This window comes from Bos mutus, chromosome 19, assembly GCF_027580195.1.
Source record: "Bos mutus isolate GX-2022 chromosome 19, NWIPB_WYAK_1.1, whole genome shotgun sequence".
Classification (NCBI taxonomy): Eukaryota; Metazoa; Chordata; class Mammalia; order Artiodactyla; family Bovidae; genus Bos; species Bos mutus.
Genome location: NC_091635.1, coordinates 39,289,510 through 39,303,328, shown reverse-complemented (window position 1 = coordinate 39,303,328; position 13,819 = coordinate 39,289,510). Strand labels below are relative to the sequence as shown.

The 13,819-nt window shown below is 59.9% G+C and overlaps 1 protein-coding gene across 1 annotated transcript; it reads left to right on the top strand.

The window, feature by feature from the left end:
• Nucleotides 1-1,108: 1,108 nt before the first annotated feature.
• Nucleotides 1,109-13,402, top strand: WDR81 (WD repeat domain 81). Its single transcript, XM_005888243.2, has 10 exons — nucleotides 1,109-5,163; nucleotides 6,076-6,183; nucleotides 6,426-6,616; nucleotides 6,726-6,916; nucleotides 7,173-7,338; nucleotides 7,431-7,596; nucleotides 8,275-8,964; nucleotides 10,017-10,162; nucleotides 10,462-10,641; nucleotides 12,029-13,402. Exons 1-10 carry the CDS (start codon nucleotides 1,482-1,484, stop codon nucleotides 12,347-12,349), a joined length of 5,841 nt encoding a protein of 1,946 aa, XP_005888305.1. The 5' UTR covers nucleotides 1,109-1,481; the 3' UTR covers nucleotides 12,350-13,402.
• Nucleotides 13,403-13,819: the final 417 nt, after the last annotated feature.

Here is a 13,819-nt window from a genome sequence, read left to right as displayed (position 1 = left end):
TTAAAGTATGCAAACTGCTTAGCAAGATGCCTGGCTCCTGATCAGTGTTCTGTAAATGGTAGCTGTTATTACCGGTCAAGGTCATGTGACCAAGCACATCAGCGGTTCTAGCTGCTTTTTTCAAGAAGGATACAGATGAAATCAAATTATGGCTGAGCCATTCCTGCTCCTCTCTAATTAGGACTTCATTTTTTTCTTAAGTGCCTTTATGGAGCTCCCACACCTCCACACCAGACTCCTACATGAGGCAAACTCTCCTTCTAGGAGTAGGACTGGAAAAAGAGAGATATTGGCCACTCGCTGAACACAATGGCCTGTCAATCCTGTAAATGAGTCAGAACCGAGACCTCTTGAAGGAGTCCTGTAGTTCTGGCCCAGCTCGCTGGTTTCTGCTCCCTGACGTGCTGCACCATCCCCCCAGCCATGGTGGCATCTGCAAGGCTCAGACAACAGCAGGCAGGCTCTGTCATACAGCAGAAGCAGATCTTCAACAGGAAGTCTTGGGGGAACATTTCCATCCTGGCTTTTCAGCCTGGTCAACTTCTCTCCCCAAGATTGCCCAGAATTTTTATTTTATTATTAGAAAAAAAAAAAAAAGGCTTTAAAAGAGCTGTCAGTGGGGAAGACTCCAGAGCAGATCTGTGCCCCAGTTTGGTGAGTTTCCATGCTGCCACTTGGAAAAGCCTCTTCGGAGGTTCTTGTTTTTTTACCTGTAAAATATGAACAATAATAACCGCCCTTCCTAAATCACTGAGTGTTGCCAGGGCCAAATGTAATGTTACTACTGAAACTTCGGAAAATTAAAAGCTCTTTCTTTTGGAAGGCAGCATAGAGGCGGTGAAGGGACTTAACGTGAAAAGTCCCAGCTCTGCTTCAGGTTTCTTATCGGTAAAACCAGAGCGAGGTGGTTGTGGCGGCGGCTGCGGCGGCTGCGGCGGCGGGGGTGATCACCTGGTTAAAGGCTGCCCTCTCTAAGGGAAACCCTCCCTAGGTCCGCGTCTCAGCGCTTGAAGGAGGAAGTAAGGAGGGAAAGGGAAGTCTCGTGGGCCGCTCATAGCCCCCACCCCTGCCCGATTCAGCCCGGGAGGAAGCGAAGCCGCCACCAGGCCTAGCAGGGTGCGGGGAAGGAGAGGCCGGCGGGCGGTGGCGCGGCCTAGAGGAGGCGGGGTTCCCGGGCTCAGTCGAGCCACGTGCGGTTGTTTCCGTACCGGGGCGATCACGTGAGCAGCGTCAGCTGACCCGTCACGGTGGAGCCTGGCGCTGGCGCCCCTCAGCCCCCTCCCGGCCGCGCCCGGAGCGCAGGACCCTGCGGAGGGGTAAGAGCGCCCCCGCGGCCCCACTCTGTCCCCGGCCCATCCCCGCCTCCTCCGCCCCAGCCCCCGTCCCTCGCTCACCCCTACCCACCTGGCATCCCGGAAGCCGAGGCGAGGGGGGCTGTGGCCGGGCTCAGCCCCGCGCTGCCCCCAGGCGGCCAAGAGGGGATGGCCCTGGGGAGCAGGGGGCGGGAAGTCGCGCTTACCGCGAAGGCGGAGGACTGGTCACCGCCCCCGAGCCCCGACATGGAGGAGCTGCTCCGGAGCGTGGAGAGGGACCTGAACATCGATGCCCGACAGCTGGCTCCGGCCCCGGGGGGCGCACACGTGGTGGCTCTAGTGCCCGCGCGCTGGCTGGCCAGCCTCCGCGAGCGCAGGCTGCCCCCGGGACCCTGTCCGCGCGCCGAAGGCCTGAGCGAAGCGGAAGTCAGGACTCTCTTGCAACGCTCCGTGCAGAGGCTGCCTGCCGGCTGGACTCGAGTGGAGGTGCACGGGCTGCGGAAACGAAGGCTCTCCTACGCGCTGGGCGGCCTGCCTTTTGAGGAGGGGTCCAGCACCCCGGAGACCCTCACTCGCTTCATGCAGGATGTGGCTGCCCAGAATTATCGCAACCTGTGGCGCCACGCGTATCATACTTACGGGCAGCCCTACAGTCATAGCCCTGCCCCCGCGGCTGTCCCTGCCCTGGATTCAGTGCGACAGGCTCTGCAGAGGGTCTATGGTTGCCCTTTCCTGCCACTGGGTGAAGCTGCACAGTGCCCCTCATATGCCAGAGAAGGCCCCTGTGCCCCTCGGGGCTGCCCTGCCTCTCCCAGTCTTCTGAGAGCCGAGGCTCTGTTGGAGTCACCGGAGATGCTCTACGTGGTCTACCCGTATGTGCAGTTCTCCCTGCACGATGTGGTCACCTTCAGCCCCGCCAAGCTGACCAACAGCCAAGCCAAGGTGCTCTTCATTCTCTTCCGTGTGCTGAGGGCCATGGATGCCTGTCACCACCAGGGACTGGCCTGCGGGGCCCTGTCTTTGCACCACATCGCGGTGGATGAGAAACTTTGTAGCGAGCTCCGCCTGGACCTGAGTGCTTATGAGAGGCCCGAGGAGGCAGGGGATGAGGAGACCCCGGAAGCAAGAAACGGGGCAGGTGTCGAGCCTGGCGAGGAGGGACGACGGGGACCTGGGTGTCCCACCTGCCAGGAGGAGCTCAGGGGCCTTGTGCTAGACTGGGTCCACGGCCGCATTAGCAACTTTCACTACCTCATGCAACTGAATCGGTTGGCAGGTCGGCGGCAGGGGGACCCCAACTACCACCCGGTGCTGCCCTGGGTGGTTGACTTCACCGCGCCCCGTGGGCGCTTCAGAGACCTGCGCAAGTCCAAGTTCCGCCTCAACAAGGGGGATAAGCAGCTGGACTTCACATATGAGATGACCCGGCAGGCGTTTGTGGCAGGGGGTGCAGGCGGCGGGGAGCCACCTCACGTCCCTCACCACATCTCCGACGTGCTTTCTGACATTACCTACTATGTGTACAAGGCCCGGCGCACACCCCGGTCTGTGCTCTGTGGACACGTGAGGGCGCAGTGGGAGCCCCACGAGTACCCGGCCAGCATGGAGCGAATGCAGAGCTGGACTCCAGATGAGTGCATTCCCGAGTTCTACACCGACCCCTCCATCTTCTGCTCCATCCACCCTGACATGCCTGACCTGGATGTGCCGGCCTGGTGCTGCTCCAACCAGGAGTTCGTGGCTGCCCACCGGGCGCTGCTGGAGAGCCGAGAGGTGTCCCAGGACCTACACCACTGGATTGACCTCACCTTTGGCTACAAACTACAGGGCAAGGAGGCTGTGAAGGAGAAGAACGTGTGTCTGCACCTGGTGGACGCCCACACACACCTGACCAGCTATGGCGTGGTACAGCTCTTCGATCAGCCACATCCCCAGCGCCTGGCAGGGGCCCCTGCCCTCGCCCCTGAACCTCCCCTCGTCCCCAGGCTATGGTTCCACACCATCCAGGAGAGCACAGGCCGGGAGGACTTCCCTGCACAGCTTACAAATGGGATGGGCAGGACAGTTTTGGAGGCTACTCCCTGTGAGGCTGGCTGGGCCAGGGACAGGCCCGGGGTAGGGGAAGATGAGTTGGAGCAGGCCACAGAAGCTCTGGATTCCATCTCTCTCGCTGGGAAGACAGGTGACCAGCTGGGACCGTCTCCCTCCTCTACTTCGTCCTCCAGTCAAGTCCCGCCAGGCCTCTTGCCTTTCTCAGGGGCCTCAGCCTCTCGACCGGGCCGTCGGAACAGAGCTGCTGGGACAGACCCCAGGGAAGGTGAGGAGGGCAAGATTCTTCTTCCGGAGGGCTTCAGTCCTCTGCAGGCTCTGGAGGAGCTGGAGAAACTAGGCAACTTCTTGACCAAAGGCCTAGGGGGCCGCTTGGAGGTGCCTGAGCAACCCTGGGTTCAGCCCCCCGTGCAGCTGCGGGACCTCTTTCATCGGGACATGCAGGCTCTGGGGGTCCTGTTGGCTGAGATGGTGTTTGCCACCAGGGTCCGGACACTACAGCCTGATGCACCTTTGTGGGTACGCTTCAAGGCTGTGCAGGGGCTCTGTGCACGCCATCCCAAGGAGGTCCCGGTGTCTCTGCAGCCCGTGCTGGACACACTTCTGCAGCTGAGTGGCCCTCAAGGCCCCGTGGTTGCAGGGAGGGGCAAGCTGGACCCACTGTTTACATATAGGCCCGTCTCCCAGGGATTGCCCCCACCCTGCCCCGCCCAGCTCCTCAGCCCCTTCAGCTCTGTGGTCCCCTTCCCCCCATACTTCCCCGCGCTGCACAAATTCATCCTCCTGTACCAGGTGAGGCGCGTGGAGGACGAGGCCCAGGGGCGGGAGCTGGTCTTTGCCCTGTGGCAGCAGCTGGGTGCCGTTCTGAGTGACATCACCCCTGAGGGCTTGGAGATCTTGCTGCCTTTTGTGCTGTCACTCATGTCTGAGGAGCACACGGCCGTGTATGCGGCCTGGTACCTATTTGAACCTGTAGCCAAGGCCCTGGGCCCCAAGAATGCCAATAAGTACCTTCTGAAGCCTCTCATTGGGGCCTACGAGAGCCCCTGCCAGCTCCACGGCCGCTTCTACCTGTACACTGACTGCTTTGTGGCCCAGCTGATGGTGCGGCTGGGCCTGCAGGCCTTTCTTGTCCACCTCCTGCCCCACGTCCTGCAGGTGTTGGCTGGCGTGGAGGCCTCCCAGGAGGAAAACAAGGGCCTGGCGGGGGCCGCCGAGGATGAGGAAAGTGGGCTCCTGGGGTCCGGGCCCGGGTCCTGTGCCTTTGAGGAGGAGATTCACATGGAAAGGGAGCCTGCGGCTACCTCGGGCCTGGGGCTCCCGGACTACACCTCTGGCGTCAGCTTCCACGACCAGGCTGACCTCCCCGAGACGGAGGACTTCCAGGCCGGGCTCTACGTGGCTGAGTCCCCTCAGCCCCAGGAGGCTGAGGCTGTGAGCCTGGGCCGGCTGAGCGACAAGAGCAGCACCAGTGAGGCCTCCCTGGGCGAGGAGCGGGTGGCCGACGAGGGGGGCGTCCCGATGGACAAGAGCAGCCTCAGGTCAGGCGACAGCAGCCAAGACTTGAAGCAAAGCGAGGGCTCCGAGGAGGACGAGGAGGAGGAGGAAGGCTGTGTGGTGTTGGAGGTGGGGGAGGGGGAGGGCGAACAAGAAGAGGTCCCTGAGACATCCGAGCTCACGCTCTCCGACACTGTGCTGTCCATGGATACGGTTGTGGCTGGCGACGCCGGGGCCAACGGGGAGGAAGAAGAGGAGCCGCTGACCGAGCAGTCGGAGGGCAAAGAACAGAAGATCCTTCTTGGTGAGTTCTTGGGCCTGGAGGTGTTGGTCTGATGGTCGTCATCTGCTGAGCTCTGCACCGAGTGGTGGATGGAGCCGATCTACACACAGCAGAGATGCGGGCCTGCCCTCCTAGAGCTCATGTCTAGCAGAGGAGATGCCACGCTGTAGGCAGGAGTTCTGTTAGTGCTGCAAAGAACGTGGCTGGGTACTACGAGGGAACATAAAGTGGGACTTAGATCTCGTTTTCAGGGGTCAGAGAAGACTTCCTTGAAAGTAGTGCTGGTGGAAGTTCAATGAGGAGGAGGAAGCTGGGCAAACATGGCAGGGTCTGTGGTGGGAAGGGCATTCCGGGCAGAGGGAACAGCATGTGTGAGGCTCTGAGGCTGTCATGGTTCCATTCAAGAACCTGTGAAAGGCCAGTGTGGTTAGACTGAGAGAGTGAAGAGAAACGGAGAGGGTGGAGGGCACCTTCTCATTTAGGAATTGGGGGAGAGTCACCATAAGAGTAACCTTCCTGCAGTTTGTGCCCAAGTAGGGCTTCCCTTGTGGCTCAGCTGGTAAAGAATCCGCCTGCAATGCGGGAGACCTGGGTTCAATCCCTGGGTTGTGAAGATCCCCTGGAGAAGGAAAAGGCTACCCATTCCAGTATTTTGGCTTGGAGAATTCCATGGACTGTATGGTCCACAGGGTCCCAAAGAGTCGGACACGATTGAGCGACTTTCACTTCACAGAGGTGCCTGGAGCTGCCCCAAAGCCAGACTCCCACAGGCTGCTCTGCTAAAGGGAGGGTGGGGCCTTGGGGCCACCACGCTCAGGCTGGGCTCCTGGGTGGAGCTGGGACCAGTGTCACTAGGTGGGGCCCATGGGGTGGGGTGGGGGAGTCGTGAGCCCCTGTTATCTGATGCACTCAGGGACTACTCCCGCCCTGCAGATACAGCCTGCAAGATGGTCCGCTGGCTGTCCGCCAAGCTCGGCCCCACCGTGGCCTCTCGCCATGTGGCCCGGAACCTGCTCCGCCTGCTGACGTCGTGTTACGTTGGTAAGATTGAGTATGGGGCTTCCTTCAGCTCTTTGTCCCTCTGGCCCCCTGTAGTGGATCCTCCACGTTCTCATCTCAGACCTCCTCCTGGGTCCCAGTCTGCTGTGAGTGCCTTCCTTGCTTGGGTCGGGTGCAAGGAGACCCCAGGCTGGAGTGAGCATGAGCGACCACTGCAGTTCCCGAAGGCCTCCTCCCTCTCACTGTCCACGGGCTGCTCAGGACTGCTGGCCCTTCCTTGGCAGGGCCCACCCGGCAGCAGTTCACCGGGGGCAATGGCGAGAGCCCCCCGCTGAGCGTGGGCAACATCTATCAGAAGAGACCGATCCTGGGCGACATAGTGTCGGCGCCCGTGCTCAGCTGCCTCCTGCACATCGCCCACCTCTATGGGGAGCCTGTCCTCACCTACCAGTACCTGCCCTACATCAGCTACCTGGTCAGTTGGGATCTGGGGGTGCTGAGGAGCCTGAGGGCTGACCCAGGACTTCTGGGGGTTACAGGGGGTCTGTGGGGCCACCTGGCCCTCATCTGCTCTGTTGCCATAGGTGGCCCCTGGTAGCACCTCGGGCCCCAGTCGACTGAACAGCCGCAAGGAGGCGGGGCTGCTGGCTGCTGTGACGCTGACCCAGAAAATCATCGTGTACCTCTCGGACACCACCCTCATGGACATCCTGCCCCGAATCAGCCACGAGGTCTTGCTGCCCGTGCTCAGCTTCCTCACGTCTCTCGTCACCGGGTAAGTCTCTGCCCACATCCCCCACCAGGGAGCAGCCCAGCAGAGGGGGCTACCCCAGGGTGGGAGTGGGGTGTCAGACATCCTGGTCCTCATCCTGGCTGGGTGACCCTGAGCAAGCCACACTTTTCTGTGCCTCCGTTTCCTCATCTGGTTTGGATGAGGTGGTCTTACAGCCCCTTTTGTTTACAGCTTGTAATAGATTCTGGACGAGCCCTCTAGACTGGGGATCACTGGAGCTTATAATCTCTGTTGGCAGGTTCCCAAGTGGAGCCCAGGCCCGGACTGTCCTGTGTATGAAGACCATCAGCCTCATCGCCCTCATCTGCCTGCGTATCGGACAGGAGATGGTCCAGCAGCACCTGAGTGAGCCTGTGGCCACCTTCTTTCGTGTCTTCTCTCAGCTGCATGAACTTCAGCACCAGGTGGGCAGATGTACCGGGCAGATGTACCTGGCAGCTGCGGGCTGGCCAATGGCCATGGCCTCTGCTAACTCCCCAGGGCTTCCTGCCCACAGGATCTGAAGCTGGAGTCCGTGGGCCGCAGTGAGGGCCAGCTGCCAGAGGTGGCCTTCTCTGATGGGCAGCTGCGTCCGGCGGACCCCGCCCTGCTGGACGAGCTGCAGAAGGTGTTCACCTTGGAGATGGCATACACAATCTACGTGCCCTTCTCCTGCCTATTGGGTACTGCCGCATCGTGTCCCCTCCCAGCCTCTGCAGCTACCGTTCTTCCCCTGGGAGGGCCCCACTTCCCGTCCCTGGAGTCAGTAGTGGTTGTTAGGTGCAGTTTTCTGGGTCAGAGCCTTAGACCTCTGAGTCCCAGTGACATATAAACAGAGACTGAATTTTGGCCAGTTGGGGGTGGGGGGGCACAGGAGTGGCCTAGCCTGTCCCTGGGGCAGGGAGGGGAGCCAGGCTGCCGGACTGATGTCTTAGGAGCCGCCCAAGAGGAATGAGCGGCCCACCATTCACGTAGCTTCCTGTGCAGGCCTGGCCCTGTGCCGAGTGTCCACATGTGTCATCTCCCTGAATAGTATGAGCAGCCCTGGTCGGATGTGTTGTCATCCCTGCGCTGACATCTGAGCCGTGGGAGGCAGAGCATCACGTGTCTTGGTCCCTGTTCTGTTTCTGATGCCCGGCGTGGCACCCAGCTCATAGGAAAGATGCTCACATGTCCATACTGAAGGCGTGAATCCAGGTTTTCCTGGGAGGAGGAAGCCGGCTCAGAGACAAAGAGTTACTTGCTGAGAGTTGCACAGCCAGTATCTTCCTTGTGTGCTGTGGTTCCCAAGCCCCTTGGGTGGGTGGCGGCAGTTGCTGGCCATCTCCCTTCATCTCAGGACCTCTCCCGCTCCCATCCAGGTGACATCATCCGGAAAATTGTCCCCAACCACGAGCTGGTAGGGGAGCTGGCGGGGCTGTACCTGGACAGCATCAGCCCGAGCAGCCGTAGCCCTGCCAGCGTGGAGCCCACCGCGCCCAGCACCGGCCCGGAGTGGGACCCCCAGGGTGGGGGCTGCCCCCAGGACGACAGCCACTCGGGGACCTTTGGGAGCGTCCTGGTTGGGAACCGCATCCAGATCCCCAATGACTCCCAGCCTGACAGCCCCGGCCCTCTGGGCCCCATCTCTGGGGTGGGCGGCGGGGAGCCTGGCAGCCAGAGTGAGGACAATGCGCTGAAGCGGGAGCTGCCGCGGAGCGCTCATGGGCTGAGTGGGAACTGGCTGGCCTACTGGCAGTACGAGATTGGCGTGAGCCAGCAGGACGCCCACTTCCACTTCCACCAGATCCGCCTGCAGAGCTTCCCAGGCCACTCGGGGGCCGTCAAGTGCGTGGTGCCCCTGAGCGGCGAGGACTTCTTTCTGAGCGGCAGCAAGGACCGCACCGTGCGCCTCTGGCCACTCTACAACTCCGGGGACGGCACCAGCGAGACGGCCCCACGCCTCGTCTACGCCCAACACCGCAAGAGCGTCTTCTTCGTGGGCCAGCTTGAGGCCCCGCAGTGTGTAGTGAGCTGTGACGGGGCTGTGCACGTCTGGGACCCCTTCACAGGTGAGCGGGCCCGGGTGAGGCCTGTTCTGTAGCTGCGGTTCTGTCCTCTACCAAGGGTGGTGGGTTGGGGTGTAATGGTGTGTGGTTGGGGGTGATGCAGTGAGTCCACAGAACAGAGCATTTAGGACTTGGAATCCATCAGACTTGAGTGTGAGGGTCTGCCAGCTTCCTTGCTGAGTGACTGAGCAAGTCCCCCTGCTGCTGGGAGCATCGATGTGTATGTGTGTGTGTGTGTGAGTCTTTTGGCCATGCTGCCGGCATGTGGCATCCTAGTTTCCCGACCAGGGATTGAATCCGTGCCCGCTGCATTAGCAGCGCAGAGTCCCCAGCTACTGGACCACCAGGGAAGTCCCTGGAAACGTCAGTTTTCCCATCTGCAAAATGGGAATCAGAACAAATGCTTAAGTAGATAACGCGTAGAGGTTTGGCTTAACATGTAGCATGTAGTATCCTGGTTAGTAAACAGTTGCTTGCTTATTTTGTGTTGTCATTGTAGGGAAAAATAAGGTTAAAAATCAGGGATTGGGGGGATGGAGTAGGATCAAAGCAGACGGTGGAAGGTGTAGCTTTCAGCCAGTTTGCTACGTGAATAGAGAAGCCTGGCATGGCCACAGAGATGTTAATAGAAAGATGGGAGGGTCAAAAAACATCCTTAGTGTTCGTTGAGATCTGGGATGTGGGAGGCAAGTATGGGGTGGGTAGGGGGGATAGGGGAGAAGGAAATGCAACCCACTCCAATGTTCTTGCCTAGAGAATCCTGTGGACAGCTGAGCCTGGTGGGCCGCTGTCTATGGGGTCGCACAGAGTCGGACACGACTGAAGCGACTTAGCATGCATACATGCATTGGAGAAGGAAATGGCAACCCACTCCAGTATTGTTGCCTGAAGAATCCCAGGGACAGAGGAGCCTGGTGGGCTGCTGTCCATGGGGTCGCACAGAGTCGGACACGACTGAAGCGACTTAGCAGCAGCAGCAGCAGGTGGGATAGGAGGAATTGGGGCTCTTCCATCAGTAACTGGAACCCCGTACCCACCATGTCTTTCCTTCACAGGGAAGACTCTTCGCACGGTGGAGCCATCGGACAGCCGGGTGCCCCTGACTGCTGTGGCCGTCATGCCCGCCCCCCACACCAGCATCACCATGGCCAGCTCTGACTCGACCCTGCGCTTTGTGGACTGCAGAAAGCCAGGCCTGCAGGTCAGGAGCGACCCTTTTTCCAGCCCTGACCTGGGTGCCTGGCAGGGAGGAGAGAAACCCCTCCCCCCACCCCTGCCCCCCAGGAAGAGAGGAGCCCAGGGTGGAGTTTTTCACTGGAGACAGATCACCTGCAGCAGCAAACCCTCCGGGGTGGGGGTGGGACTCTGGCCAGGGATCCTGGGGGCCTCTCCTTGATGGGTAATGAGGCTCTGGGGGTTGGAGGCTGAGCTGCACCTAGCGGGGGGAAACACGGGTTGGACTGGGCAGTGGAGCCCCAGCTTTTCCTCCTCTGCCGGCAGCATGAGTTTCGCCTGAGCAGCGGGCTGAACCCCGGGCTCGTCCGCTCCCTGGCTGTCAGCCCCAGTGGCCGGAGCGTTGTGGCCGGCTTCTCCTCGGGCTTCATGGTGCTGTTGGACACCCGTACGGGCCTAGTTCTGCGTGGCTGGCCTGCCCACGAAGGGGACATCCTGCAGATCAAGGTGACAGGCCAGGTCCCCTCCCCTCCTGCCTGACTGGTCCAGCCCTCACCTCTGCTTAGGGCCCACCCAGGACGGGCCCCCCTGCTGATGTCCTTCATACCTGCTGGAGGATTGACAGGCAGGGCGGGTCAGGAGCCAGACTGCACCTCAAGGACTTGAGCAGGAGGTGGGCCCCGGGGGCGGGAACCAGGGGGCGAGCTGACCCTGAGCTTCCTGGAGATGTTCTAATGAATAACCCTTGTCCATATTTGTCTTACTTGGGGGATCAGGGGTCAGGCCCTGTCCATGACCCAGTCAGGTTAAATAAAGCTCAGCTGGGAGGCTGTTTACTGCCCCCAGACCACTGAGCAGAGTCCATGCCCCTTGCTGGGCTGTCCTGGTGGGGGAAGGGGCTGTCCTGGTGGGGGAAGGGGCAGGTCAGGCCTGGGAATCCTGCTCCCACCTCCACCCCGCCCCATTTTTTCAATCACAGACCTCAGGGAGGTCCAGGCAGGGAGGAACAGGGCTATTTGTGGGAGGGTTTTTCCAGGCAATTGGGAGTTCCTCCCCAACCTAAGTGGCAGCCAGGGGACATGCACTGCCACTGCTGGGGGCAGGGCACCCCTGGCTCCTTCCAGGGCCCCCTAGGTTCTGTCGTTGCTCAGTTGTGTCCAGCTATTTGTGACCCCATGGACTATAGTGTGCCAGGGTTCCCTGTCCTTCACTATCTCCTGGAGCTTGCTCAAACTCATGTCTGTTGAGTCGGTGATGCCATCAAACCATCTCATCCTCTGCTGTCCCCTTCTCCTCCTGCCCTCAGTCTTTCCCAGCATCACGGTCTTTTCCAATGAGTTGGCTCTTCACTTCAGGTGGCCAAAGTATTGGAGCTTCAGCTTCAGCATCAGTCCTTCCAATCAATATTCAGGGTTGGTTTCCTTTAGGATTGACTGGTTTGATCTGGGTTCTGGATGCCTCTAAATTCTGACTTTCCAAGAAAGCATCAGGAGGTCCCTGGGGTCAGCCTGCATGTTAGTCCTGGCTCTGCCACTTACTGGCTCTGTGACCTTGTATGATGACTTAACTTTCCTGAGCCTTAGTTTTTTTTGTCTGTAAAATGGAAACAGCAGCACCTATCTCATAGAGTTGTTATGAAGATTAATCATGGTAAGATGTTGAATGTGCTTGATACAACATCTTACATGTAGTAAGCACCCAAGTTACAATGATTACTGGGTCGATGATGCTTTAATATACTCATATGAGCTGATGCTAATATAATGTGGGAGGGTGTAATGTAGGAGGGTGGCAGCCTGTCCCTGACTCAGGACGACACATCTTCCTGGGAGGAGATGTAGGAGAGAACAGGACGACTCCGGCCCCCACTGAGGCTCTCCCCTCTCCCTGGCAGGCAGTGGAGGGCAGCATCCTGGTCAGCTCCTCCTCTGACCACTCCTTGACTGTCTGGAAGGAGCTGGAGCCGAAGCCCACGCACCACTACAAGTCCGCCTCTGACCCCATCCACACCTTCGACTTGTACGGCAGCGAGGTGGTGACCGGCACTGTGGCCAACAAGATTGGTGTCTGCTCCCTGCTCGAGCCCCCTTCCCAGGCCACCACCAAGCTCAGCTCTGAGAACTTCCGCGGCACGCTCACCAGCCTGGCCTTGCTGCCCACCAAACGCCACCTCCTGCTGGGCTCTGACAACGGGGTGGTCCGCCTCTTGGCGTAGGCTGAGGCGAGATCTGGTCAGGCAGAGATGGCACACATCGTCCAGGAAGCCGTCCCTCATCTGTGTTTCCCCAGTAGCTCCTTCCTGGCAAGCCTCAGGCCCCACGCCCTGGGTGCCCACGTGGCCTGCCAGCTAGGGTGGTGTGGAAGCCTGGGCTCCTGAATCCCCAGAGTCACTGAGGCCCCCGGAGGGGATCTCATTCATGACTTGGGGCGATGTTGCTCGGAGCCAGCGGGAAGCAGATGGGAGAGCCTGGCAGGGGCTTCCCTGGTGGCCCAGTGATTAAGACTCTGTGCTTCCACTGCAAGGGGCGTGGGTTCAGTGCCTGGTCGGGGAACTAAGATCCCACATACCGAATGGTGCGGCCAAGAAATAAAAATTAAAAAAAGAGGGAGAGCCTGGGAAAGCATCGCTGCCCTCCCTTCTCTCCAGCTCCGCCCTCTGCATCCGCATGGGGACAGGATGCTCTGGGGAAGAGGGCAGGAGACCCCCTGCCAAGCTGTCTCTACCACAGCCCCCCTCCAGCTGGCTCTCTCTGACACTGTCCTCCAAGGATAGGGAAGCTGCCCCACTCCAGGACACTGATGGTGCTTGGACTCCAGCCTCTAAGGGCTGACCACGGTCCAGGAGTTAAGAGCCTTGGGCTGGGCTCTTAAGTGTCCACCCAGCCAGGCCCTGGCCAGTGTGGGACCAGTAGGGGGAGAAAGAGGGCAGGACCAAAGGAGGGCAGATGGATGGGGCCAGATGGTGCCTGTCTGGAGTGACCCCATGCCTTGCCTGCCCACCCCTCACCACAGTGTTTGTGCCTTGAGCTGATGAGGCAGCTTCTGGGTCCAGAAGCCTTGAGGGAGGGGGTCCAGGACCCTGAAAGAAGGGGTGAGAAGAATCATCTCTGCATCTCAGGTCTCCCTCCCCCAGGGGGACAGGAAGACCCAGGTGTTGCAGGTCCTCGAATTCTGGAGCAGAGATGAGGTCTGAGGCTGGACCCCTGCTGCCTTCTCACTATTTGCAATAGATGTAAATATGATCAATAAATCCTGTGGAAGAGCCATGGATCCGAGTGAGGCTTTTCTTGATGGTGGTGTTCGGGGAGGAAAGGTTGGGACCCCGCAGCTTCCAGGACAGGGATGAGGAGGGGAAGCATCCTGACCATGGTTCTTCAGGTGGTTACAGGGTCCACGGCCTCTAGTTCATGCAGCCCAGAACCCTCACCCCAAGGAGGGGAAGGAAACATTGCTTCTGAGGAGGTGGGATGCTGAAAGAGGCTGCGTCCCTAGACGGCATCTTTTCTCTCCCCTCCCCCTGCCTTCTGGACCCAGGCTGGAAGCAGCCCACCAGGAGCCAGGACATGGGAGGACCAGGGATTCGCATCCTGCATCCTGATCCAGGTTTCCTCCCTTGCCTTTTGTAGCTTCCTCTTCCCTCTTCTTGGGAGGGGGAGGCAGTTCTGAGGAAGAGTCAAGGACACTG

Excerpts from the sequence above, each read along its gene's own strand:
- WDR81 (XM_005888243.2), top strand. The coding sequence starts at position 1,482 with ATGGCCCTGGGGAGCAGGGGGCGGGAAGTCGCGCTTACCGCGAAGGCG. Across the intron at positions 5,164-6,075 it reads AGAACAGAAGATCCTTCTTG|ATACAGCCTGCAAGATGGTC; the intron begins GTGAGTTCTTGG and ends CCCGCCCTGCAG. Across the intron at positions 7,339-7,430 it reads TGCATGAACTTCAGCACCAG|GATCTGAAGCTGGAGTCCGT; the intron begins GTGGGCAGATGT and ends TCCTGCCCACAG.